General features: G+C 40.0%; 2 protein-coding genes across 7 annotated transcripts in view; one reads left to right on the top strand and one right to left on the bottom strand.

Moving 5' to 3' along the window:
* LOC121676525 (complement C1q tumor necrosis factor-related protein 7) overlaps nucleotides 1–18,925 on the top strand; it is a 100,970-nt gene extending 82,045 nt beyond the window's left edge. For 3 of the 5 annotated variants that reach the window (XM_042053162.1, XM_042053163.1, XM_042053164.1), the window contains 16 exons: nucleotides 164–178; nucleotides 618–785; nucleotides 2,144–2,249; nucleotides 3,615–3,724; nucleotides 3,844–3,940; nucleotides 5,197–5,295; nucleotides 7,856–8,032; nucleotides 8,816–8,836; nucleotides 9,915–10,118; nucleotides 11,564–11,653; nucleotides 12,445–12,558; nucleotides 14,002–14,136; nucleotides 15,931–16,053; nucleotides 16,665–16,723; nucleotides 17,175–17,352; nucleotides 18,348–18,925. In XM_042053162.1, coding sequence (XP_041909096.1) covers nucleotides 164–178; nucleotides 618–785; nucleotides 2,144–2,249; nucleotides 3,615–3,724; nucleotides 3,844–3,940; nucleotides 5,197–5,295; nucleotides 7,856–8,032; nucleotides 8,816–8,836; nucleotides 9,915–10,118; nucleotides 11,564–11,653; nucleotides 12,445–12,558; nucleotides 14,002–14,136; nucleotides 15,931–16,053; nucleotides 16,665–16,723; nucleotides 17,175–17,352; nucleotides 18,348–18,536 — 1,885 coding nt within the window. In that variant the 3' untranslated portion in view covers nucleotides 18,537–18,925. The remainder of the gene's footprint in view (nucleotides 1–163; nucleotides 179–617; nucleotides 786–2,143; nucleotides 2,250–3,614; nucleotides 3,725–3,843; nucleotides 3,941–5,196; nucleotides 5,296–7,855; nucleotides 8,033–8,815; nucleotides 8,837–9,914; nucleotides 10,119–11,563; nucleotides 11,654–12,444; nucleotides 12,559–14,001; nucleotides 14,137–15,930; nucleotides 16,054–16,664; nucleotides 16,724–17,174; nucleotides 17,353–18,347) is intronic. The other 2 variants (XM_042053159.1, XM_042053160.1) reach the window with 2 other exon arrangements.
* Nucleotides 18,926–21,317: 2,392 nt separating this feature from the next.
* FBXL5 (F-box and leucine rich repeat protein 5) overlaps nucleotides 21,318–26,432 on the bottom strand; it is a 35,121-nt gene continuing 30,006 nt past the window's right edge. For both annotated transcript variants that reach the window (XM_042053166.1, XM_042053167.1), the window contains one exon: nucleotides 21,318–21,967. In XM_042053166.1, coding sequence (XP_041909100.1) covers nucleotides 21,891–21,967 — 77 coding nt within the window. In that variant the 3' untranslated portion in view covers nucleotides 21,318–21,890. The remainder of the gene's footprint in view (nucleotides 21,968–26,432) is intronic.

Here is a 26,432-nt window from a genome sequence, read left to right as displayed (position 1 = left end):
CCATCGACTATCAGGTTTTAAATGTGATTTTTGAATGTCTGCAGTTGATATCAATGATGTAAACATTACACACATCTGCATAAACAAAACATACATCTTCATTTTCTTGTTTTCCTATTTGTTTTCTTTTTTCCTTTGGTTCTGCTTTGCCTTGGGTTATAAGTTCTGAGGGTCCCGGGTATGTTGTGGTATATTGATTCTGCTTCCTTTCTGTAGCCTCTTGTTCAGTGTACATAGCTGTGTAGTTAGATGCTTTGCCTCTTCTGTACAGAGGTTATCGTAATCTCCTAGATCCCTTGTTTACAGCACTGTAGTTTAGATCTGTCTTGAAGCTGTGTAATTGTCTTGTTTGCATCTTACACAGTTTTGGGGAAAAAACACCCAAAATAGCCGAACTTTTTTGCACATTGAAGTTATAATTCCTGAAATATAAGACAGAACTGGATTGTGCAGTGCTAAACAATTGCAACATTTTGACATTTCAGAGAGTTTTGTTTGGCACTAGCAGGAGCAAATATTTCCTTTTTATGTTAGTGCATAATTTTCATGTGTCACGGTAACACTAGAATGCTGGATTCTATGCAAAACTGACTAAATATCTGGTTTATGATTATTAGTATTTTGGGACTCAGCCTCTTTAAACTGGCAGAGCCAAAACGACCGTTAAGGCCAAGAAGAAAAGAAAGGAAGAAGGTCACAGCACAGAATTTATCAGATGGAGACATCAAACTGTTAGTGAACATCATTAGAGCCTATGATATTCCAGTGAGAAAACCAGTGATGAGGTATGTTTAAATGCTTGTTTCCAGTACAGATTCATTTTCTGTCTTCTGCTGTTTTGAGGATGGATGAAGGAACAGATGTTGCAATGCAGCCATGTGTGTTGTTTTGATTCTCATAATAAAAACATACGTATATACATTTATCTTTTTATTAATGATGATAAAGAACTGATATTTTGTGAGTTTGTAGATTAATATAATAGTTTTTCAGTAGCTGTGAAATTCAAGACATGTTTTACCAGAAACTGTCTGAAAGATAAGTTACAGCTTTGACAGCATTGTAACCCTGGTAATATCAGATGAATTATACCTTCAGCTAGCCTCTTGATAAAACTCAGGGAAATTTTATTTCATAGTATCTTAATTAAATACCAAAACCAAATATTAAAAAATCCAGTTCTTCATTGTGGGATACTGTATTTTCCTCCTGAGTGTAGCATGTTGGTCTTCTTCTTGATGAACTATTTAAGTTAATAGTCCGAGCCTAATGTGGCTCTAATTTTAAAGGTGGCCTTTCCATTCAGGCACATTAAGACAATGCCTGCACTGCATGATGGTGGGTCATGTAGAGACACTGAACAGTCTGTTTCAGTTCCAGAAGCAATTATTAGTGCAGTGTTCTCTCTCTCTCCCCTCAAATGAATACACCTTGCATTTAATTCAGAGGTATTTCTAAGCTGGCCAGTTACAGAATTTAGCATCATCAGCTGTTCTATCTCTTACTGTATTACAGGTTCTGTTGCTCCTGTTAATAAGTTGATACTGAGAAAAGCAATTCACTGACAGGAAAAAGAAGATTAAAAATTCAAGCTGCTTCTACATGAATAGTTACTCTTTTATAGTCTGTAATGTGATGTTATCACAAAAAAAGTTATGTGGATGTACTATAAAAATAAATGTTTCAACATTTATTTTCTTTTACTTCACACATGGGTCGACAAAACTGTAGTATTCATATGGATTCTTTTTTGCCATAGAGGCTGTGCCTGAATACCATGAGATCTACACTGTTCACAAATTCTGCAGGGATTCAGCTACTTGAACTTAAAAACCTGTAGCTCAAAGAGATTGTGTGGGGTAGGCAAAAAAAAGTCTGCAGTTGATAAGCTCTTCAGAAAAGAGAGCCTCCGGGCACAAAGTACTCTTCTGCAACGAGGCTTGTAAGAAGTATATACTCGGTAGCCCTTTCTGGCATTTTATTTGTGTTATTTGATCAAATAAATATCTTCCAAAGCTTAAAATTGTAACAAAACCATCGGGAGTATTTCCAGAATTCTGTATGGCTATTAGAGAATGTGAGGGATTCATATTTTGTAATGAATTTTCTGTCTTCCCTGGTTGTTGTCTGTTTCCTCTTGCAGCAAACTTCAACAGCCATCGAAATCTTCAAGGTCCTTTAACGAGATGTTTGCAGCCTCTCCGTCAGCTCAAAGCCCACCTAATAGCCCAGACTGGGCATTCAACCAGGTATATTACAAAATGGACATTTTCTGTGAAGCTGTGAGCATTCCTCTTTTCCACAGACAGTAGCATTCACCCTCAGAAACATACCTTATTGGCAAGGTTGCCTTGCCCACTCCTTGATCTCCAAAAAGAGAGTAAAGCTGCAAAAGGTTCAGAGAAGGTGATGTAAGATACATGGAACAGCTACTGCCCAGTGAAAAATAGTGGGGCTTTCAGCCAGAACACCCGTAACTGCAAGGGGAGGAGAAGGAATATGGTAGAAAGTCACAAAATCACAAATCATGTAGACACTGGATAGGGATTGACTACTTCCTGGCACTACAAGTACAAATGTGAGTGATGGGCAAAGGAAGCTGGTAGGAATTAGATTCAAAACCAAGCTTCAAAAGAAGGTTGTGGTTCTTCATTCAGCAGCTGGTTGGTGCCCAGAGAGCTTGCTTACATGTATTGCGGATGAAAGAGGTTTGTTTGTGCTGAAGTGGGTATTAAACAAGTATTTGGAAGAGTGATCCATTGGGAGTTACTTAATAGAAAAATCATTACAAACTTAGAAAAGTCTTTCATCTGAAAATGTTTGAGGTCTGGGAGAGTAATAGGAGAAAATATCACCTATGCTTGCTCAGTTCTTCTGTATATGTTGGCTGCTGGCTGTTTTCACTTTGGGTCCAGTACACTCGTAGTCTAAACCAGCACAGCCATTCTTATGGCTGACACTAAAACTACAATTGCTTGCTATTTAGAACTAAATTCAGCATCCTTCTGAATGAAGATGAAAGACCTTCAGGGTTTTTTCCTCATTTTCTTATGATTTTCCTTCAAAATTACAGCTTTTTGAAATGTAGAAAAGGTTCTGGCATATGCATTTGAATGTTAATGAAGGCATTTTTAATCACATTAGGGGTTTGTTTTGTCTAAATGAAGTTGCTTATCTGGCATAGGAGCCAGTTTCAGGGACAGCCAGGATTGTAGCTGTAGGCTTCTTGGATTACAGATAAGAGGATACGAGTGCGCTTTTTTCCACTGGTGGCTGGATCACATGTTCTGTTTCAGTTACTTTCCTTGATTAGATAGCCTGTGGCTTTTTCATTCTCAGGAGAAAATGTGTTTTTGTCAGTGCATATAAATACGTCAAGTATTCTGAGTACACATAAACTTTTGGAAATGGTAGTGTATAAAATATTTTTAAAAGCTTCATAAATGCTTAGAAGCCCATGAAATGCAATATTTAAGGTGTATAAAGTTATATCTGGGCTGGACCAGCCTGATCACCAGAAATTATATTTTCTAAATACATTAAATGTGTAATTTAATGTGCTCTTATGAATTTCCACAGAGGTCTGTTTCCTTTGTTTCGATACCTGTTTATAGGTTTTGGTCCGTCCTTTTGTAGAAGTTTCTTTTCAGCGAACAGTCTGCCGGACAACAACAGCAGAAGGTCCAAGCCCCAGCTGGAATGAGGAACTTGAGCTTCCATTTAGGTATGGCAAAATGAAACCAAATTATTTCTGATTAATAATAACTTAATTTGAGCATGCAAATTTATCCACATTTTCCTGTACTGTTCAAATCACTTTTTTGATTTCTTTAACCTCTTCAGAGCTCCTGATGGTGACTACAGCACCCACAGTTTGCAGTCGGTAAAAGACGAAGTCTTCATTAATGTTTTTGATGAAGTACTTCATGATGCTGTAGAGGTGAGTACATAATTGAAGGACACTGTACATTACAGAATATTGTGAGCTTTTTGAAGTTGACAGAACAAGACTTTTCCATGTAATAACTTTCCCCCTCTTGTCCTTCTCTCTTCTCTCTTTTATCATTCCTTATGATTTTACATCTAGTCAATACTGCAAGGTTGTAGAGGGAGAAATTTTTACAGTGCTAACCTTTGTACAAATTCAGCTTGTACCACGTAAAATGCTGCTAGAGTTGAACACATGTATGTAGTATGCTTTACTGATACTTAATGGAATTGGCGATCCTAAAATTGAGAGGCATCATGAATTATAATCTGAATTCTGTTCTTAACCTTAATCAGAACTTTTTACTTCATTCCATATGAGTGATCCAGTTCTTGTATTTTTTACTAACTATTTTGTTACACTTTGTCTCATCTTGTTTTACAAGCTCTTTGGTGAAATAATAAAAAAACCCCAAACCATCTATTGGTTGTATGCATTAATTGATTCGAATGAGACAAAAATTGCAAGTACTAGTAACAAGAAATTTTTGTAAGCTCTCAGTGTGGGCATAACTCGTTCCCCTGTTGAATCCAATCAAAGCTTTCCTAGTCAATTCAGCATATACAAAAATAGCAGCACTCAAAAATCTTGAAAACATAACCCAAAAATAAATAATGCACACACTTCACTGAGAACAGAATTCTGTCCTCAAAACTGAAATGATACTTGATGAAGCAGAAGGAAGAAAGCTACACTCTTGAAATTTGGATGTCATTCTAGAGATTTTTTTCTTAAAATAAGTTCTGGGCTGATCATACAAGATTTGGAAATCTCTGATAGGCAGTACACATGAAAACAGTTTTTCCATTTCACAGGGTTTAGTTAGATTTTCATACCATTTTAACTTCAAAAAGCTTTACTAAATACAAGTAAAATACTGCATTAGAAGACCAGAGCTTCATTTACTTTGTCTGAGAAGACTCTTGTGGACTCCTTGTCAGACTTTTTAAGTTCTCTATCACAGGTTATAGAGGACTTGAACCCTCAAGTGCAAGCACATTGTATCATGGACTGTGATGTGCTTATGTTTTCAGCATCTGGTGTGCCTGAAAGGTGTGCAGAATAATTCTGCTGCACTAATAATGGAACTGATACTTACAGAAAATTTTTAATACAGAATTTTTATTAATGCCTTGATTAAATTGTTGATTGAATTAAAGGAAGTGAAGCTGTCTTACAAAGTGTTATGTTGGGCAACTTTTTAATAGGATGATCGTGAAAGAGGAAGTGAAATCCACACTCGTATTGAGAGACACTGGCTGGGATGTGTTAAGATTCCATTTACTACCATATATTTTCAAGCAAGGGTAAGTGATTTTACTTGAAGTAAAATACAGAACTGAGAATGGAAAAGGGCTGGAAATGGAATGTCAGATTTAATTATATTCTTTGTAATTGTTAGTTTATTTTTATGGAATTGTTTGAAGAGGTCTTTGAAACCACTGGGATTTTTTGGGCAGATTTGGTGAGTATTTGCCAGTAAGTTCAAGGTTTTGAAGGGAGAAGGGATAAACAAAATGTACTCAACAGTGACAGTGCAGCCTGGCTTCCTTCAGTAGCAAGGTTAAAAGCACAGATTTTTAAGACGCAGTGGCTTTTGAGGTCTCTAGTACTGCACAACTCTGATAGATGAACTAGGAAGAGAATCACCTAGGTAGGTGAGGAAATCTGACCAAACATTTTTTTCCACACTTCTCATGAATCACCAGATTTTCACCTTTGCCTCTCCCAATCCCTTCTTTCTTCTATTTTTAGAACTTTTAAAGGGAAGCTTTCTTCAAGAAATAGCAACAGTTAGTCATGGGAGTAATAGTAAAACATGCACTTCTTCACAAAGACTTTTTTTGTCCAGCTGCTCATCCTGGACTTAGTATAAGGAAACTAATTCTTTCCATTGATAGTCCTATTCCATTGTAATAGTGCTGTGGGACTTCCTCTGCGTGGCAGGTGCTTTTATGTGTAGATCAAATCATCTTCTCACAAAAGTCAGAATCTTCATGAAGTAAGAAACTGAGACATCAGTTGCATTCCTAACAACACATTCATTTGCTCTTTTCTGGCTGTATGGGGCACTTCTCAGAACCTTAAGGACTTCAAGAGCCTCCCAGATTCTTTGGGTGGAGGGTAAATCTAGAGGAGTCTCATTTAATTTAAGTGCAGTGCTTGGTGATCAAAGTGGTTTTCTTGGGCTGTCTGCAAGGCGTAACAGAAAGTAATTGTCGTGGGATTCAGGAAAGCATGGGATTCTTTTCATTGCTGAGGAATTTTGGACAGTGTATGTCTAACCAGGCTTAGTCCACTTGTTTCTGCTAGATCATTAATAATATGCTCTCTTCAGCTTGGGAGGTTAATCAGTTAATTTATCTCTTTGAGGGTTGTGGTTCCCCATATAATGAAGCTTACACTGATTTTAAAGAAGGTGTAAGTAGTAAGGTCTGACCTTCTTTTCATGAGTCCTTGGCCATCCTGTGCAGACAATGTCACGTAATGTGACCACCATTGCTATAGGTCAACAAACAAGAAACAACAAGATCCGATGCTCATTTTTAGGGAATTGTTCCATGTTGAATGAATGAAATTCACCTGAGAAGTGTGAGATTTAATGGGCAGACTTAACATTTTAACAGACTGCTTACCAATACGTATTGAAGGACACAACCACCATCCACAATCCATCTCTAAGGATTTCCCATACTGATGTCAGCCTCTGTTCTTCATACTTCTTCTTGGTCTTTCTGTTGTAGAACCAGAGTAGCTCCAGAATTCCTGTCAGATACATTTCTGACTCCTTTGAGGAGGTGTTGGAGTTTGTGATTGCCTAAGCATAGTGTGAGTGCTTGTATAGATCTTTCCAGCAGTAGAGATTCTTTGCACTTGAACAGGATTTCATATGGAATTTGAAAAAGCCTGATCAGCACAGTGGTTGTATCAAGGTGCATCTAGCAATTAAATTTCAGTAGCAAATGAAGCATTTTATCATCCTGTTCTAATATACTGCAGCAGAAATTTTGAGTGATATATTTAGTTTTCTCCTCATCAAAACTTAATTTTGTTCTTAAATGTTTGATGAGCCATGCCAGTGAGTCATCTGTTCATTTTCCACATCCAATGAAGATACCCTTTCTGGTGGCAGTTGCCTTAACTGTGTCTGAATCAGGAGCTTAATTTTTTTCTCCTAAAACTGGGTACCTTCACTGTTGAAACCTGCCCAAGCAAGTGTGCAGCCTGCCATCTCTTGTCTCACCCAGCCCTTCAGAAAGACCTTATTCTCTGTTTGTGGTGGCAGGGGGAGCTGCAAAGGGCTGGTGAGTCTGTCAGGGTACTTCCGTGGGGAAGCTGGAAAAATGGGCCCAGTTCCAGTTCCACCCAAGAAGCATCAGTAGGTTCTGCATGGAAGGGGGTTCCATCACTGAGATGCTGGAAATCATTCCCATGTCACTCATAGGCAAAGACCCCTTGGTCTGCTCCTGCCTTGAGAAGCACAGTCCTGCAACCCATATTTTGCCAATTTTTCATTTTTCCAGGTAAATAGAGCTATGTAGAGTTTGCTGTTTGAAAGAAAAATAGTGAAAGGCTGGCACTCTTTTCTTTCTCTGTGAACTAGTGTATATGATTTCCATTTTATTGAATACTAGTGTTCATAATATGCAAGAGAGGCTGAAATCAAGTTGTGATTAATATATTTAACAATATGATATCTCGTGTTTTCCCCACAGTTAATCAACATAAATATCATATTCTCTCATTTTATTATTTTGTAGCTTAAAATAACAATCAAAAGAAGAAAATATGTGGACACAAGTAGCAAATTTATGTGAGAGGGAACTTCTGCTTTTAATGAGAAATATTTCTCTATATCTATTGTAGATTGATGGTACATTTAAGGTCAATATTCCTCCAGTCCTCCTTGGCTACAGCAAAGAAAAGAACCTGGGAATGGAGAGAGGTTATGATTCTGTGCAAAATCTGAGCGAGGGCTCATATATAACACTGTTTATTACCACTGAACCACAGCTCATCCCCGGAGAGTCTGTCAGAGAGAAGGTAACTAATCAGTAATTCATCATACTCTTGCTCATTGTTTCCAGTGGTGCAGTTCTTGAGATGCATATTAATAGGTCTCCTTAGAGTACCAAAGCAGATGAATGCAAGTACAGGACCTTCATACAAATTCGGAGTGGTTTATTTCAGATTTTTTATCTCAGTTCAATTTAATTAGATGCACCATTAAGTGAGATGTGCACTTAATGCATGAGAAATAACTTTGCTCAGTATCTAATTTTAGTCTTAAGAGAAAGCAAATTTGCATTCATATCTGTGAGCAGGTAGTTTTTCCCTGTACTTTTGTAAACAGCAAAGCATTCATGTGAGTATTTGTGAACAGTGAACAAAAAGGAGATGGCAGGTGCAAAGAGTATTTTCTTGCTTCTGTGTTTATACTGTTCAAATGAGCATTTATTATTTATGGCTTCACGCATGCCTCCAGATCTTGAAGATAATTTTTAAACAGCAGCTGCTATTTTTTTCAGTTTCATTAGTAAACCAGAAGTGCCATAGACTAACAACAATAGTTGTTACAATTCTTTGCTGCAGCTCTCCAGATGCAACACATGCACTTATTATAGAAAGCGCTTGCCATAAAATGAAAATAACTAACTAAATAATTTGCCATCCTTTCTTCCTATTCCTGGCCTGCAGATAATTTGAAATGCTTGTGTAGTGTTTTAGGATGCTAAGCATAATTTTACTTTAATTTTATTACATCTTTTTTGTTTCTTTACTTATTTTTCCTCTCTTTTCTGCTGTCCTTCCTGAACCTCTATATAGATGAATGAAATGCTTAAGAAGGTACAATATTAACAAATCAGTTGAGATATTCGTGTTGTTCCCAGGTTAAGATTTAGCTTGGGGTTGTGCCATTCAGCAACCTTTTTGCAGTTTGTGTTACTTGACCGTGACATAGTAATTGTTTATTTGCCAGTAATACTTGCAGTAAATTGCTGTATTTAAATTTATAATGTGCCAGAGGCTGTACTTTTCTGCTGTTAATTGTGGTTGAGAAGAATCACCACTGTGTGCCTTCTCTGCTATCTTGGTGGTCTAGCTGCAGGCCAGTGCCCAGCTGTTCCACCTCAGGTTAGTTTGAGAAGAGTAACAAATGACAAAAGTGGCTTATTTTAAACAAAAATATTATGAAGGATGAACTTTAATTGTCTGCACCACTAGAAGTATACAAGGAATTCTAAGTAGATAATTTTGACCAATCCTAATACCTTTAAAAGATGACATCTTTTAAAGGTAACATGACAAAATAATTGTCATTGTTATATAATTAATATGTGCTTTTGAGTCCTACACTTGCTTCTGAAAAATCTCATTTAAAAAATGTGGAAATTTTAGACACTTCTGAATTAAAAGGATTCATCTGAAAATCACTTGAACCTTCTCTGCAAATATTTTGGCATTAAGCAGAGTTGTTGCAGTATTATTTATATAATAATCACTGGGATTTTATGCATGATGTCAATTGTGGTTTTAATGGAGTGCTATGGGAATAGCACATACGATTAGTACCTAACCATAATTGTTTCCTTTTGACTTAATATGTGGTGTTACATCCTTATCCCCACAGTGTTACTTGGCCATAACTTTCACTGCATTTTTCAGTGCTTTAATAAAGCCAGCTTATACATATAGATCATTATGGGCACTCATAAGTAAATGCAAATTACGTGATTTTCCATTGCCTTGACCTTTCTTACATGTCTGTAAGTAAAACTTTTTACTACAAGGCAAGTTAAAAATGCTATTAGGAAAGAATTTAACACTCTTTTTATTGTCCTCTAAGTGGTGAAATATGGCCAAATGGCTTAAGTCCAAACTATAAATAAAACCGCTTTTGTATAAATTCTACTGTCTTTTGAAGTTTGATACCCAAGAAGATGAGAAACTGCTCCAGGCAGCAGAAAAATATGAAGCTGAATGTACATCAAAGTTTCCAACCCGCCAGTGCCTAACAACTGTAATTGACCTTGATGGGAAAACAGTTTTTATTACCAGATATATCAAACCTCTGAATCCACCACAGGAGCTTCTTGATGCCATCCCAAATAGATCTCAAACAGCAGCAGTAAGTACTGAGAAAAGCTTGTAAAGTCTCTGGGATACAGCTTTCAAAATGTTTGTTTGTTTGCCTGTGCATGTGCACATAAGCAAATCCCAGCTTTGTGTCTCTCCTGTACAGCTACACCTTTTGCAAAGGAAAAACTACAGTACAAAATAAAGTAGAGTGACTATGTGTAATACACGGTAAATCCAACTGTAATGATACTGTAAAATATTATTTGTCTTCTCAGGGGAAAAAAGTAAATATATTAATGAGTATTGTCCTTTAAAAGACAAAGAATTATGCCAAACCTCAATGGCAGTAAATCATATCAGTCTTTGATACAAGTTCTAAAATGAGCTAATGTTACGATCCAGTTTAAACCCAGAAAAGCAAAGAAAGCTAAGTCTCTGTGCATAAACCGGAAAGAACTTAGAAGGTTCAAAATATTCCCAGAAATGAGATTAAAACCAAACGAGGTTAGATGTTGATGCCAAAAAATGGATGTATTTTATTTAATAGTAAAAGAGGCAAAGAGAAGGGAAGAGAAAAGAAAGAGAGAAAGAAATGGAAGAAAGAAGTGTGCGTGGGGGATGGGGGGACAGGGAGAGGTGACAGGGGTTAGGTGGAAGCATCCAAGGGTCCCAACGACGTCTCGTTGCTCCCCTCCATCTGCTCTGCTGGGGTGAGGGTCCCCCGTCGCTGCCGTGGCCACACCGCCACAGGCTCCGCCACGCCGCCACACGCCAGCACACCACACGCCAAAGAGTGCAGAATCCCGTGGATTAATGTACGCTTTGGGCCAGGTGGGAACACCCACGTGCCTCCTCTTGCAGGGGCTGGCTTGACACTGTCCCTTGCAACACTGAGGGTCTGTTGCATCATCTCTGGTGCTCTGGTGCAGCGTCTGGGGACCCCTTTGAGGGGGCCCCTGTGATGGGCCATGTCACCCCCTTCTGCTGTGGATAAGCTTCCCCCCCCAGTGAGGACCCCTCAGCTGGGCTCCCCTGCACAGGGGAGGATGGGCAGTCACTGCACCTCTGACCACAGGCTTTTCCCAGATACCCAAAGCCTCTCCTCCTCCCACCCTTTGGTGGAGGGTCTACGTGAGCCTGGCAGCTGATAGCCCTGGGGCTGTGGTCTCCACCTTGGAGGTGTTAAGCCTGTGCTTTGTGAATGTCCCCAGCCCCTGTTACTTTATCTTATCTTCATCAGTGAGCAGTGTAAGGCCTCAGTCAGGGTGTGGTAGTCTTCTTTGCAGCTTTTGTAATACAGTTTTAAAAGTCCTTTAAGAAAATGTTTAAGTCATAAAATATAATATTTCAGTCTCTGACAGCTAACTGCTACTGTAATGAGGTTATTCAGTGTTTTGTTATTGAGTGGAAACAGCAATATTCTTCACATCTAGTATAATAACACCAGAACATTATGAATTAAAGGATGACTTGCTCTGTTTTGTTTTCTTGCAGGAACTGGTGGCTCGATATGTTGCTTTGATTCCTTTTTTGCCAGATAGTGTGTCATTTGCTGGAATTTGTGATTTATGGAGTACATCAGATGTAAGCAACGCATTAAACAGAAGTTCTTTATCCTCTTGAATGTGATGTAGCATCCTAGTGGCCACGGTTTTTGGGGGGAGGTTGTAGTAGATTAGCTCTTGAGGTCCCTTCAGACCTAAATTATTCTGTGATTCTGTTATTGTGAGGACTATTTTTCTTTGAGACATTTATTTCAAAGAATAAGGACCAAAGCGTGAAAAAAGTTGCTCATTCTGATCTGAGCCAAAAATTTTATCTTTGATAGGTTGAAAGTAGGTAAGAATACCTTAGGGCTTTAAAGCATCTCCCGTTTTTTCCGTTATAAACCAGTCCATAATGTCATAGTCATGTGCAAGTGAAGGGATGCTGACTGATGGAGACTTTACAACTAGACTTAAAATGGATCATTGTCATTCCAAGGAACTGCAAAAAAGACATTGCATGTAGTGTCAGCAATAATGGGATATTTAGCCTTCTCTGTCACATAAATCCTGTCATTTAGAGAATAACGGCAGACATTGTTGATCACAGTTGAAGTTTTTATCATCTCAGAACTTTCCTGAAAAATTGTCTTTCTAAAAAAGACAAAGACCCTGGTTCTTGTAATAAAATCTCAGGTCTCATGGGTTCTCACACCATTAACTCTTCATCCTGTGTGTTGAAGCAGTGACCAATAAACAGTAAAGATCAGTTGCAAAGATCTGAGAGGACTCCTTGCTTCAGATGTGTTAAGAAACATTATCAAATGTTGTAAGTTGGTAACTGCTTAGAAAGACCTTTTTTTTTTTTTTTTTTCTTAATACCTCAATTAGCAATTTCTTTATCTTCTGGCGGGAGATGAGGAAGAACACGCCGTGCTCTTGTGTAATTATTTTCTTGGTATGGGGAAAAAAGCCTGGCTTATCATTGGAAATGCTATTCCTGAGGTAAGAAGATTCTTTCATTTGGCCTAAGTATTAACTTTTATTCTGTGAAGTCTTTGGCCCCCAGCAATGGATAGTTGTTTATTGCTGGGATGTTTTTCCAGGATATTATCTAAACATTGGTGCTGAGAACTGATTTTTTTAGAGAAGCAAATAAAAAATTGAAAGTATATTTTAGTATATGTCTGGGTTTTTTCCTGGACCTCTGTTTCCATGCTTAAACTCGTAGTAGTTGTCATCATAATATACCAAATATCTGTAACCCTTGATTTGATTTTGGCTTGTATAAATGGTGCATCCAGGACAAATTGATGGAGACAGTCCCTTCATAGTGGCTCAGTCATGGATACAAGGACTGTGACAGAGTTTGTGTGGGATTTGGTACAGGTTCAGAGATTATAGGAGAGGGCTAGGGGCAGGCCAGGGATTGTTAATGGTCACACACATATGCTGATTCTCTCTCTGGCTGATGGCAGAGCTGCAGCAATAGCAAAGATAGATTGGTTCAGGCTGGACAAGTCCCTCTCCCTCTGCCCACTGTAATGCAGGCAGTGTCTGCTCTGCCTTGGGCTGCTGGGAGCCACTGTGGCAGCAGTTTGTCTCAGACTGGCCCAGAACTGAAACACTGAGGTTGTTTTGCCCCTTGGGAGATGCCTTTGTTCTCAGGGAAGCACTCAGATTTCCAAGTAACCAATACTGCTCTTTTCAAAAAGGTGGTAACTGTTTACAATGCAAATTTCTATGTACATGTGAAAGTTTTGCTGCAGAGAATTTTGGTAAAAATTTCTGTCCAAGCTGTTTTTTTAAGCACATTCTGAGATACTGCAGTGACAGGAACAGGTACTCAGATACATTCCTTCCCCTCAAAGTCTGATGGAGATGCTAGTCATTAATAAAGCATTTTGTAAGGAGGGGATTTATTCCAGGTATTTCAAGATACCTTAACAATATAGGAGTTGACAAGAACATGGAAGAGCAGTTTAGGGATTCCTGGCAGAGAATGTAGAGAGCTGGGAAATTCCTTACATGCCTGTGAGGAAGGCTGATGGCTGAGGCACAGAGTGCGCTGCCCAAGTCCTTCAGTTCGGAGATTGCCCATGGATGAGAGCTGTGGCAGTAGCCAAGTAGGACGTGTTGGTACTGAAGCAGCATCTGGTAAACATTCCTGTATGTGGAATTTCACATCTGTTTGTAGCTGAAACAAGACAACTTTCAGAATCTGTATGTTAAGAATAGCTCAGAGCTCTGTATGTCTGACATTTCTCTGCCACATTATTATGTAAGTGTTGAACTGTAATGAACCTGTAAATTCTTCCAAGCAGTTTGCCCTAAAAACCACTATCAATTTCAATTGTAAAAATTTAGTATTCCAAAGAACACAAAGCATATTGTCCTTGTAACCAGTTTTCAAACATCTTTCACATTCTTTATTTTTTTCTTTCCTAGGGACCAACTGCATATGTATTAACTTTGGAACAAAGTCAGTATGTAATTTGGAATCCCAGTACTGGATGTTTTTATGGGCAGTATGATACTTTTTGCCCCTTACAAAATGTGTACTGTCTGATCAGCTGTGATAATGTAAGTGTGCCCAGTCTTGTCACATTTCTATACATGTAAGGGTCAATAACTTGATTTTTTTTAACCTTTGGCATCATTTGTTCATCATTGTAACTATATTTAGGCTATCATTTATTAGCAATATTATTCAATCTTAAGTAGGTTTTTCAGCTGCTTTAGATGCTTAAAATAAAGATTTTTTAATCAGCATTTAGGTGGATCAAGAGATCTGTTAATATTTTTCATTACTGAGTTTTACTTACATGCTTCCCAGAGTGGATGGCCTAAGATTAGAGCTGCTTAGTTGAGGAGTAGTCATTCCCCAAAGATAATAGTTTGTAGGTGAAATGTGACTGAAAAATAAGAAACAAAGTATAAAGGAGTCACTTAAGTTGCCCATGTGACACTGGGCACAGCCTGAATGGATCAATGTGCACAACACAGAGCTGGCACCTCAGGGCACAAAAACAATACAGGTTTTCTGCCTGGCATCAAGTCTTCCCATTTATTTGCAAATACACAGGTAATACTAGTGCATGTTCATGATATATTATTCATTGTGTGGCTGTAAACTCTCCGAGATAGTGGGGGGAGAGATTGTAAGAGCTGTGCTGCTCTGGGCAGGTGAAGGAGAGGCCACAGACTGGGAGCTGAGCCTGTGCTGGGAGGGTCAGAAACCCTGGGAACTGTCCTGCCAGCAGCATTCCCTGACTCGGTTGGAAGCCAGATCTCACATGTTTTGGGGACACAAATAGGGACATGATAATGAGGTAGAAAGATGTGTGAAAGTCTGAAAATGAGGAAACAGGGCAAACTTACAAAAAGAACCCTAGGGTTTATTTGAATGGAAGCTGGAAGTTGAGTTTAAAAGTTTGCTCCTCAGTTTTTTGGAATGCCACACATTATGAGTTTTGTTACTTAATTTTCTATGTTCTATTCAAAACACAGATCATGACTTTAGATGAGAATTTAATATTCTAAAGCACATTTATTTTAAAAGTAGTCAGTTCTTTCACTAAAAGCATTTTGAGGAGTGGCAGAGTTGTTTGGTTGGGGGTTTTTTAAGCAGTACTAAACCTACAGTTAAGAAAACTGTAACTCGATTGTTAATTGCTGGAAGAAGCAACTAAGGACTTGAGCACTGACTTGAACTGCAGAGCACAGTATCTTTCAAGGCAACTAATTCCAGTCTCAGTGAGACTGAGCAGGTGTGCTGCATGCACCACAGCCACACCACCTCACATCCAACTGGGGCAGAACCAGCTGTCCTGGAAGCATCTACACAGAACCTCAGTTACAAAGGGTCGCACACATGATTAGCACATTTACGTAGTAATTGCTGGTACATTTTGCAGCCTTAGCAATAGTCATTTAAAGGTTGTTTGAACAAGAATGCTACAGTGCTTGCACGCTCCAGACTAGGAGCAGAGGCCAAAATGAATGTCTGTAAAGAAGGAGAGTGCGAGATATGGGTTCCACCTGCTGACAAAATCTACACAGGAGCTGTGTCTTGTGTGTCTGCAATCTCTGCTTGCTTATTCTGCAAGACACACTTAAAAGAGCAGTGGCGCCAGGGTGCAGCAGCTACCAGGCATCACAGCCACAGCTGCACTGGGCTGGGCTTTTGGAAGAATTTAATCAGAATTCAGAAAAGACTTGTGCAGCAGTCCAGAGGGGTAGAAATGCAGCTCAGAACAGGAGAAAGAATTGCTACAGGAGGTTAACATTATATAGTATTTTATTGCTATGTAAGTGGAATGTGTTCTGTAGGTGTGATTATATGCTGACAGCTAAACCAGCTTTGCTTTCCTGTAGATTTGGTTTAATGTGCAAGAATATGATTCCCCAGGAAGGATAAATTTTGATATCAGCAAACCAAAACATTGGAAGCCTTTCTTTTCAAGAAGTTTGCCATTCCCTGGTCTCCGCAGCATTCAGGTATTGATGGATCTATTGGCAACTCAATTTGAGGGGTTGAGACATCACAGACTTGGTAGAAAGAAGCAGATACTAAGTTCCTTGGACTTCTTAAGTATATTTATGTAATAGCACTGGTTTTTAAAAAAGATTTCCCACTTCCTCCTTTAAAAAAATGAAAGCAGGAGTACTGCAAAAAGCTGATTTTATACAGAATTAATGCTTTTGCCCTCTGTCTATGTAAGATCTCAGGACAACAGTGAAGTAAATGGGACGTATCTTTAACAAAAATGTATCTCAAGTAGGAGCTTGGTATTATAAAGAAAATGTCGACTTTTGTCTCATGGCTAAGAAGGCATTTTTTCAAGCTGTATGAACATCCTAAGTAAAAGGCCATAAATTTCTGTACAGTTATCAAAGGTGTAAGCAGTTGAAATTTACTGGGGGAAAAAACCCCCAGCATTACACACAAATATCTAGTTAAACTTTTATCATGTCTCTATTAAGGAATATATTATTTTAGCATAATTGTAAATTCCTGTGAGCATCATCAAGGCAGAAACTCCTGAAGTTACATTGTTATATGTCTAGAAGAGATTGCATGTTTTAATATTTGTTTTATTTATTGCTAGCCTGAAGAATTAACTTACGAGCATTCGGATATGGCAGCTGCACTGGAACTACAGAGCAGGTACTTCTACCTCCAAAACAAGTGCCATCAGTGCCGATACCAAAGCAATCCTAGGTAGTCATGCCTAGACCTAAAAACCTGCTCTGAATGCCAGGAGAACGGCCCAAAAAATCAGAAGCTATTGTTTCAGGGCTTTTTAAAATTGTCTTTCTTCAATAGAGATTGCGAGATAGAAAGAACTAATCAATCATTGCTCTACCATTTCCCAAAAAGCAAAATGGTGTGGGGGGGATGAGAGGAGAGAGTGTAAACTAAAAGAGGATTGTAAGCCCATGGCCTTCCATGCAGGCACTGACAATGCAGACATTACTACACAGCTTTGTTGGCTTCTCTGCACTTTTAGTGAGCAGTAAGTTTAACCGAGGTTCTCAGAATCTGTACTGTCTGCCAAGGGAGATTAGTTCAGATATCCAATACTAGAATTGTAATAACCAGTCTTATCTTATTGCAGGATTGAAAAAATATTAAAAGATAAGATTATGGAATGGAGACCAATGCGCCCAACACGTTGGAACAGATACTGCACCTCCACCCTCCGTAACTTTTTGCCGCTGCTGGAACAAAACCAAGGCAAAGATGTAGAAAATGACCATCAGGCAGAGCTGCAGAAACAGCTGGGAGATTACAGGGTACACCTGTGAACATAAATGGCTTGTGCATAGAAGCAAGAAGTGAAATCCCTAGGATTTACTATTGCCACTCCATGGTATAGAAGAGTGTCCTAGGCTGGTTATTTCTTCTACTATCAAAATTCACAAGAGATTTTATACCAAAGATAAACCATTGTAATATTTATAGAGTGAAGCAGTGATGATCTGGTTTATTTCATTTGTAATGTTGAAGATAAAAAGTTTCTGCTGAACGTAAGAATGTAAAGTTAATTGGGTGCAGTGTTGTTTTATTGCTGCACAATAGCCACTACTGCCAGTACATACACATGAGTGCAGTCTCCCAGCAGCAGCTGCTATGGGGCTGATTGGTGCAGCAGCTCTCAGGGTCAGTACGAACCTGGTACTGGTGCTGAGTAGTGCTACACACAGTCTACTTCCAGGAACCCACACAATATGCTTTTCTTCAGTCTTCACTCTCTAAAGACAGAAGAGAATTGACTGATGTGTTTACTGCAGCCACTGATGTGCCTGGTGCATTCTTCCTCCAGGCTGTTGGAAGGGCCTTCTGTTTCCCACATGGGACACCTGTGGCAGTACTGGCAACTCTGGCCAGCCCCAAAATGAGTTGAGGTTTCAGTTCTGTTGGGCAGGAGACATTTGCTCAAGTCCCCAGCCAGGAGAACACAGTGACTTAAAACCACCACAAGACAAAAAAGCAATGAAGTTCTGCTGTGTGTTTATTAATGTAACTTTATTCTAGCAGATTCTAAATAACTTCACTTTGAGCTTAAACCAAATTAAAGAGGAAAAATGTCAGAAGCTTGCCTGGAGTGTGTGAAAGAGGGAGGTGTTATCAAAATACAAACATAGTTTCTTCTATTGCATCTCCTCAGGCTGGCAATAGAGAAGATAATCTGTTTTACTCAGCATGTAAACTTTTTTAAACTATGTATTTATTCAGGTGCCTTCACCTTTTCTTCTTACATATTTTTTTTCCTCTTTCTTTTTCCCAGGTCTCTGGCTTTCCTATTCATATGCCATATTCTGAAGTGAGACCTTTAATAGAAGCTGTACACAGCACGGGAGTTCACACCATTGATGTTTCCAACGTTGAATTTGCTCTAGCTGTGTATGTTCACGCTTATCCCCAAAATGTTCTCTCTATATGGATTTATGTTGCTTCACTTGTGCGAAATAGGTAGTATAGACCAGTCAGAATCCTTCAAGAATTTTGCTTATATAGGTGTAAATATAAGATTTCTCTTACTGCTGAACTATTCCAAGTATTTAAAAATCAAATGAGAACATGATTTTTCGTAGCTTTATTTGCCCTAAAACCACTGAAGATACTAATTACTGCTAAGGAAGAGACAGACAGCTTAAATTTCCAGTACTAATAGGTGATTTTTATATAGTCTTTTATAGCTCCCTGTGGAACCTCACACTCTTAAAAGCATTACACATGCCCACATATAAGTGACAGTGCAGAGTAAAATGTTTCCTTGGCACCTCTTCAAGAGTATTTTTAGCTAGTCAGTTTATCTCCTTCTTCCTCTTCAAACACACTTGTAAATAAAAAAATTTTCCTGTACCTCAGTTTCTGAATTTTTATCTATGAATAAATTTCATGTACCAAAGAGCCATCAGTAAAGGCCATACTTCAATTTAAGAGGCTGCTTCATATCCTACTCTATATTTTATATCTGTATAATGCCAGCACCATTTAGAGGTGTAAGAAATTTTCTTAAGAATTTAAAGATGAAAGATTTAATAAATATTTATACCAAACCTTAAGCAGAAGCTCATTCCTTTTATAGAAGAATTTGATTAAATTACCTAGGAGTAGGAAATACTTGTCTGCAAGTTAGCACACTTGCAAGTAAAAGATTATCAAAAGAATATTTACTAAAAATCAAATTCACTTATTAGTATGTAAGTAGTTGTGCTATTAATACTGATATAAATACATATCCTTTTCCTGCTGTTATCTTGCTAATCAAACTCTTCCAAATAAAAATGACAGTGGGTTGAGCTTAGGAAGAGCATTCATCAGGACCCTGCACTTGCCTTTGTTGAATTTCAGATGGTTCCTTTCTACTATCTCTCCAACCTGCCCAGGTCCTTCAGAAGGGCTGCACAGCACTCAAGGGGATCAGCCCAGAACTCCTCTCAGCTTTGTGTTGTCAGTGAACTTGCTGAGGAGGCATCTGGGCCTTCATCCCAGTCACTTATGAGTAAGTTAAATAATAAGTGAGCCCAGTATTGAACCCTGGAGGACACCGCTAATGAGAGGCAGCCTTCTAGGATCTGCTGTTCAGCCAGTTCTCAATTCACCTCACTGTCCACTCATCCAACCCACACTTCTGAGTTTGCCCATAAGGACGGTGTGGGATACAGTGTTGAAAGCTTTGCTGAAGTTGGGGTTGACAGTATCCACTGCTCTCCCCTCATCTGGCCAGGTAGTTGTTTCATCATAGAGGGAAAGAGGGTTGGTCAAACAGTGAATCCATCCTGACTATTCCTGATCCCTTTGTCATCCATGCAAATAGAGATGGCCTCCAGAGTGAGATACTCCATTACCTTTCAGGGATAGGGGTGATGCTGACTGGCCAGTCATTCCCTGAATTCTCCTTTGAAGACCAGGGTGACATTTGCTTTCTTGCAGTCCTCAGCCACCTCTCCTGATCTCCATGACCTTTTGAAGATGATCATGAGTGGCCTCGCTATAGTGTTGGCCAGCTCTCAGCACTCATGGACTAGTTGAGAGTCAGGGGTTGCTGCCACAGGTTCCCTCCCCTTCTACAGACCCCACTAGAAAGTACACTGTCATCACATAATGCTTTGCTGAACAGTGATGACATCTCCCAGGTTTAGTCCACAGTGTACCTGCAGCTCTTTCCATCCTCAGTTGTGTCTCTACCAGTCTGCACAGAAAATACCACCCAGCAGTCAGTAGAAGCACCTCTGGCTGCACCTTGCCAGCCTCAGGAAGGAAAGTTCTGGAAATAGATACAAGCAAGCCCACTGCGTACATTGTTACCAACAGTCTCAGCCAGCCTCACAAAAATGGCGATCCATCAACCTTTGGGCACAGTCAATGCAGCTTCCCTGAAGGTAAGTTGCTGGATCAGTGGTGTCCTTCTGTAGGCTTCAACTGAGCACTGAACATTCTGCTTCTGGCCCACAGTCAGTGTTAACTACCACCAGCTGACTCCACAGTAGGTCTAAACTCACTGGTGTTTTCTTACTTTACTCTTCAGTTTAGTGTGACCAAGATGGTGCCAAAACTTGCAGTTTATTGTAATCTCCAGCTCTGCCTGCACACCAACTTCCCAGACACCGAGAATCTTGAAAGCTACTATGTCACCATGACTGCTGTTCTAAATAAATACTACTCAAAAAAATTTATCCAATTAGGAAAACAGGTAAAAATTACTTTCTGTATTGTAAGTCCTAAAAATTAGGCAGGAGAAAAGAAAAACCTGTCTGCGTTCTAGAAAAGCAGCCACCTGCCCCTCCTCTGCTGGAGAAAAAAAACAGCCTGCAACTGTGCCACTCATGAGCAGGTGGCCATTGAACTTTACAACTTGCCCTGAGCTACGTTACTCACCCCTCACACAGTGCACACACACTACTCATATACGACTCCTCTCTTCCTAGCACACGTTTCACTCATCACATTATTCTCTGCTCCCTGCCAGTCTCTACTGTCCAGAGAGGAATCTTTTTAACTATCAAAGCAAGGGGGGAAATGCATTGCTGTCTTTCATGTAGTTCAGATGAATGAAACCTGACTTTCTTGGAAGCTGTTTCAAAAATGCAACTTAGCACAGTTATGGGAACCATAAAAACAAACCAAAAGCCCCACACATACTGGACAGTTACAGCTCTGTAACCATGACAACACCCACTCACCCCAACCTCTGCAGCCTTCTGGCATGGCACTTTATACCTTAAAAGTATAGATATTCAACTGCTGCATACACTTTTTTATTGGTGGGAATGTTTTATTTGAGTACGTCTTTCAAGCCCAAATACAAAACCAAATGCAAAAGGAAGGTGGCAATTTCCCTAATTTTGCAATATAAAGAACGACTTCAGGATGAGAGGAAAGGGGAAGAAAAAAGGATCCTAAAGATGTATAATTGTTACCCAAATGCAAACAATACAATTCAAATTCTCTGCAGAGGTTTATATTGTACTTACGGATTCAAAATTAAAAAAAGAAAGTCACCTAACACAAAATAATTCAGTAAAGTATATTTAAGTGCCAAAATTTGAATAAAGTGGCATTAAAAAAATCTGAAGATCTTCCCATCTTCCCCAAATTATGTAAAATAAAACCCAACACCCTTCAAGCCAAATGAGGTTGTGAGATTGTTACAACACTGTACAGTACACTCATAATTAAGATTTTGAAGTTGTGGGCAGGGTCAGGCTAGTATAACAAGTCTCACTCCAAGGATTGTTAACACAAGATGCGAACTGTAAGTAAAGTGCATGAGAGGAAGCCTGCTCAGCTAAATGAAGTAGACTGAAAGATCAGAAGTCAGCGGTCATTCGCCAGAGCGGCAGCAGGCCCGAAAACCACACTGCAAATTCTGGCATCCACTGGCGGTTTCAGCATGAGGACCTGCACAAAAACAAAAGAAATGTGAAAAGAAGAAAAGGCCACTTACTTAGATTCATAATTCTCATAACCTGGTGATTCAAAAATGTCTCATTTTTTACAATGCACCACACTTCATTCAGCACCGTGAAGTCCGAAACGCTGCCAGTACTACCACGGTGTAAAAACCTCACTTGGAACAGGTATTTTTCAAGAAATTTTTGCTCCATAGCTTAGTCCCATGAAGATAACACATCTAAAATGACACAGAAGTACCATGAGCAACACTAAAAGAGCAACTTTAAGCTTGTCACAGTCAGCTTTCAGAACTGAGCGTTTTTGACAATGCATTTTTAATTCCCATTTTTTAAATTCAGATGATGACATCGTGGCATAACCAAAACCATAACCTCCAAAACTGTGTCTATGATAATAGAAACAGTTTTTTAGTCTGGAAGGTTCTTTTTTTCTCCCTGAACACCTTCATCGTTGGCCAGACTCTCACATACTCTTGACTGGAAATTCGAAAACTAAAGAGAGAATCACCTTAGTATTGCTGCAGTCATCAGAAGCTGTAAGGCTAAAAATGAGCCATTCAGAAAGAAAGAACGAGTTGCAGGCACAGACAGTACAAACCAACACTGTAACTTGACCCACCTCCACTTACCTTCACTTACCCCTTTCATTTAAAATGTTAAAGTGGCCATGAGATAAGAAATTATTGTATTTATTCAAACAGGATTTTATTTCCTGCAGCCATATGCCTGCTTTGAGAAACGTTTACACTCAGGCTGGCTGACCTCTGGCACCCAACAGAAACTGGAAGTGGGTTGCCGAGCCAACTCAAGCTGGTAAAGACCTAACCAGGACAACACAAATGTTCCCCATTTGTATAATAAACAACAAGTATTTCAGGTGTTTTTGATGTATTTAGAAATACCAACAAAATCTTGTAATGAACTAGGGCACCATGCCATGTCTGGCTTTTTTTTCCCCCCTTCAACAGTAAAGTCATAATTCAATTAATTTCCAAGAACCTGGTGTCTTAAAACCAGCTTCCTACTTCATGCCACATACCAGTAAGCAATACTCTATACTGTAATTAAGTTAAGATGCATGAGACTGAATAAAACAAACCTAAAACTATAATGAAGGACAACAGTTATAGTACAGTGAACTTTTCATTGGTCAATAAACTCATTTTCCTTTTCAAATCTTTTCATTCACCTGAACTAAATTTTGATCCTCCACGTCACTTACGAGCTAGAGTTTGAAAGCTTCTTCGTAAGTCCTTTAGAAAGGAGACTCGGTGCTTCTGAACAGCTGGTTTAGCAGAGCATGTTCTGTGCAGCAGCATTTTCCAAGTCGTAGCTGACCTTCCCCAGCATTGCCACAGCTACGCAGCACAGCAGCGATTCTGAAGCAACTGTCACATTTCTAGCAAACTGCTTGTTGACAAAATGTACAGAACCACAGCATCCCAAGGAACGGAATACTCAGTATAATTCAGTATTGTTTTCCATCCTTTTCTTGCTCATTTTAAGGATGCTATTCCTCATGCTCCTAACTGGAACATACAGACTTCTAGGTCCGACCAATGCTCCATCTAGCACTACCTTCACCACTGGCAACAGCAAATGTTATCTAGGGACGTGATATAAACCTATCATGCACACCTTTTGTGGTTTTCCAGCAACCCCAACTACTGCAGCAGGGACACTGAAATCCATTTCCTTCAGTGTTTGTTTACGGCTCAGTTGTGCATGTGGGTTTTTTAACCTCTTTCTAACCTCTTGACACTAACTCCTTCCACAATTCCCCACAGGACCAAGTTCCAGAAGCTCACTACACTGTGCAACTGCTTTAAATCACCTACAGCTTCATCCAATGCCCATGAACTCTAATACTGCAAAATTTGGAGAATTATCACTGCACATTCGCCTCATCTACTGCTTTCCCAGTTCTGTAAACAGTCATGCCCTTTTCAGCCATCTCATTCCCAGATTGAAACATTCCAGCCTTTTGTGTTCAGTTCCCTAACTTTTTAGTAGGCCTCTTCTGTATCTTCTGTAACTCCGTTACATACTCTCCTCAGGATGGGGAGACCAAACCCGCATGCAGTGCTCCACAAGTGAGTGCCCCAAGGCTTCCAGGACCATGCACAGCACCCTCTATCTTGCTCTCACCACCCTGACGATGGTAACATTGGTGGCTTTTTTGGCTGCTGCTGCAAATAGGAAAGATCTCAGAATTAGCACCAACAGCTCTCTGAAATCATTATCTCCACACTGCAACTGCCAGCTCTGAATTCAGTTTCATAAAATCACAGTTTGATCATTCCCAACCACCCAGACCTTTAACCACACATAACGGCTGTAGTGAGGCTTCTCAGCAGTCCTTCTGGAAATCATCAGCATCAGTATCATTACTTGAAGACCACACAGCAGCACTCAAAAACTTGGAAATTACTGTGTGCCTTTCTTACACCACAACACAAGGGAAATGCTGAGTAAGACTGATCTCACCACATAACTCTTCGGAGGGGAACAGGGAGAAAGCTGTCACCCCTCAGGTTCCTCCCCTGAACAGTGACCATTAAGCCCTTCCCTTTCTTCCTATCCTTTAGTTAGCTTTCAGTTTTTAAATTTAAAGCACTCTTCCAGCAACTTAACATCCCAAAAACTTGGATATTTCTGAGTAAATTGGATCATCTGAAAAGCTTATATGTTCATTTCCCAATTTATTAGGCACTGACTTACAAATGACATTAAGCATACGACAGTGAAATTTCACCCTTCTTCCCACACTGTATTTCTTGCCCCATGTCTAATCCTCACACCATCACTAACTTTCATTTACAGCCTGTGATAAAGAATTCTGATAAAATGAAATATTCAGGGTTCAAGCACATCTTCTGAAATCTGCCCTCCCCTGTATTCTTTCTTAGCATATACAGGTAATTCCCATAATCTGGAGGGTATTTTATGCTCTTATTATAACAAGGTAGTAAGTGTCATTAATGGTTGTTTTAACAGGAAGGCTGTCAGTTGATCTCCTCCATCACAGGTCATTTATCTCCTCTATAAAAGCCCTAGTGCTCCTTAGTTTGTTCTTTTTTACATTTGATACAGACAGCAAAATTCAAATGCTGGGTTTGTTTCCCTGACTTTATTTACTACCACTGACCTTTGGCTACACCTCTTCGGCTTCGTAACCTCTGACCTCCCCAGTCTTTGCTATTGACCTCATTTGGACTAGACTTTGTTTTTGAATTCTCTCTAAGTTCAAATGGCCTCTTTAATCTTGCCAAAAAACACTGTCTTCTGTTTCCTTTGGAATCTCTATACGAGGTCTCCAATTCCTCTCACCTCACTGATGCATTAGGTTAAGCCATCTGGTCAACTGCATAACTTTCATATCGTCCAGTGTGATGATCATTTCAACCTAACAGTGAGGATGAATCACAGAATGGTTTGGGTTGGAAAGGACCTTTAAAGGTCATCTTGTTCCAACCCCCTTGCAATAATCAGGGACATCTTCAGCTAGGTTGCTCAGAGTGCCTTTCAGCCTGAAGCCAAATGCATCCAGGGTGTTGGGGTTTTAGTTTAGTCTTAGTTTTTTTTCCTGTTAAAGGAATTTTCTCCCATATGCATGTTGCTAGGGGACAAATAGCTGTACTTAAGAAAGACAAAAAGGGGAGTGGGGCGGGCCTGGCTACTCCTTTGTCTACACCTGGGTGTGGGGTCAGTTCGCTCTGAGCGTCCGGAGAGAGAAGCTGCAGAGAAAGGAGCTGCTGCTTCTTTCTTTTTTGGCCGTTCTTTCTTCCTGCTGGAAGCAACGCCGGGACCCCAAAAGCCGCTTTCCCTGCCCTGCTGGAGACCGGGCTGTGGCTGCCCTGCCCCGCTGCTGCTTCGAGCTTTCGCTACGCTGTAGCCCTGCTCGCCCTGCCTGCCTGGGCCTCCGTGGGGTTCTCCCATCTGGATACATCTCGCCTGCCACCCGGGATTTGCGTCCGTCCCTGCCGTTCCAGCCGCCGTTCTAGCCTGCTGTTTCAGCCTGCTGTCTCAGCCTGCTGTTCCTGAGAGCCCGGGATCAGCTGCCCCAGGGGTTTGTGAAGCCTTTGTTCCATCCTTCCCGGGATCCCAGGGCACCAGAGCCGCGGGTTTCCCGAGCTCGCTCCGGAGCGCCCCCTGCAGCCGCGGGGGAACCATCGCACCTGCCCTGCTCACCGGGAGCCGCCAGCGCCCCTGCCGGCTGCGAGCGGAACTGCACCCGAGGGGAAATAGCCTGACAGCCGAGAAGGCTGGCACTGGGTTTGTGACTGCTGTTACTGCCATAGTTGTTGTTGTTTTGTTTGACTGGTTATATACATATATATATAGAGTAAAGAACTGTTATTCCTATTTCCCACATCTTCGCCTAAAGGCTCTTGATTTCAAAATATAATAACTTGGAGGGAAAAGGGGTTATATCTGCCACTTCAAGGGGG

This window comes from Corvus kubaryi, unplaced genomic scaffold, assembly GCF_017639235.1.
Source record: "Corvus kubaryi isolate FWS band 111438036 unplaced genomic scaffold, C.kubaryi_AGA036_p1.0 split1-131, whole genome shotgun sequence".
NCBI lineage: Eukaryota > Metazoa > Chordata > Aves > Passeriformes > Corvidae > Corvus > Corvus kubaryi.
Note: the sequence above shows the minus strand (reverse complement) of the source record. Positions and strands in the feature narration are given on the sequence as shown.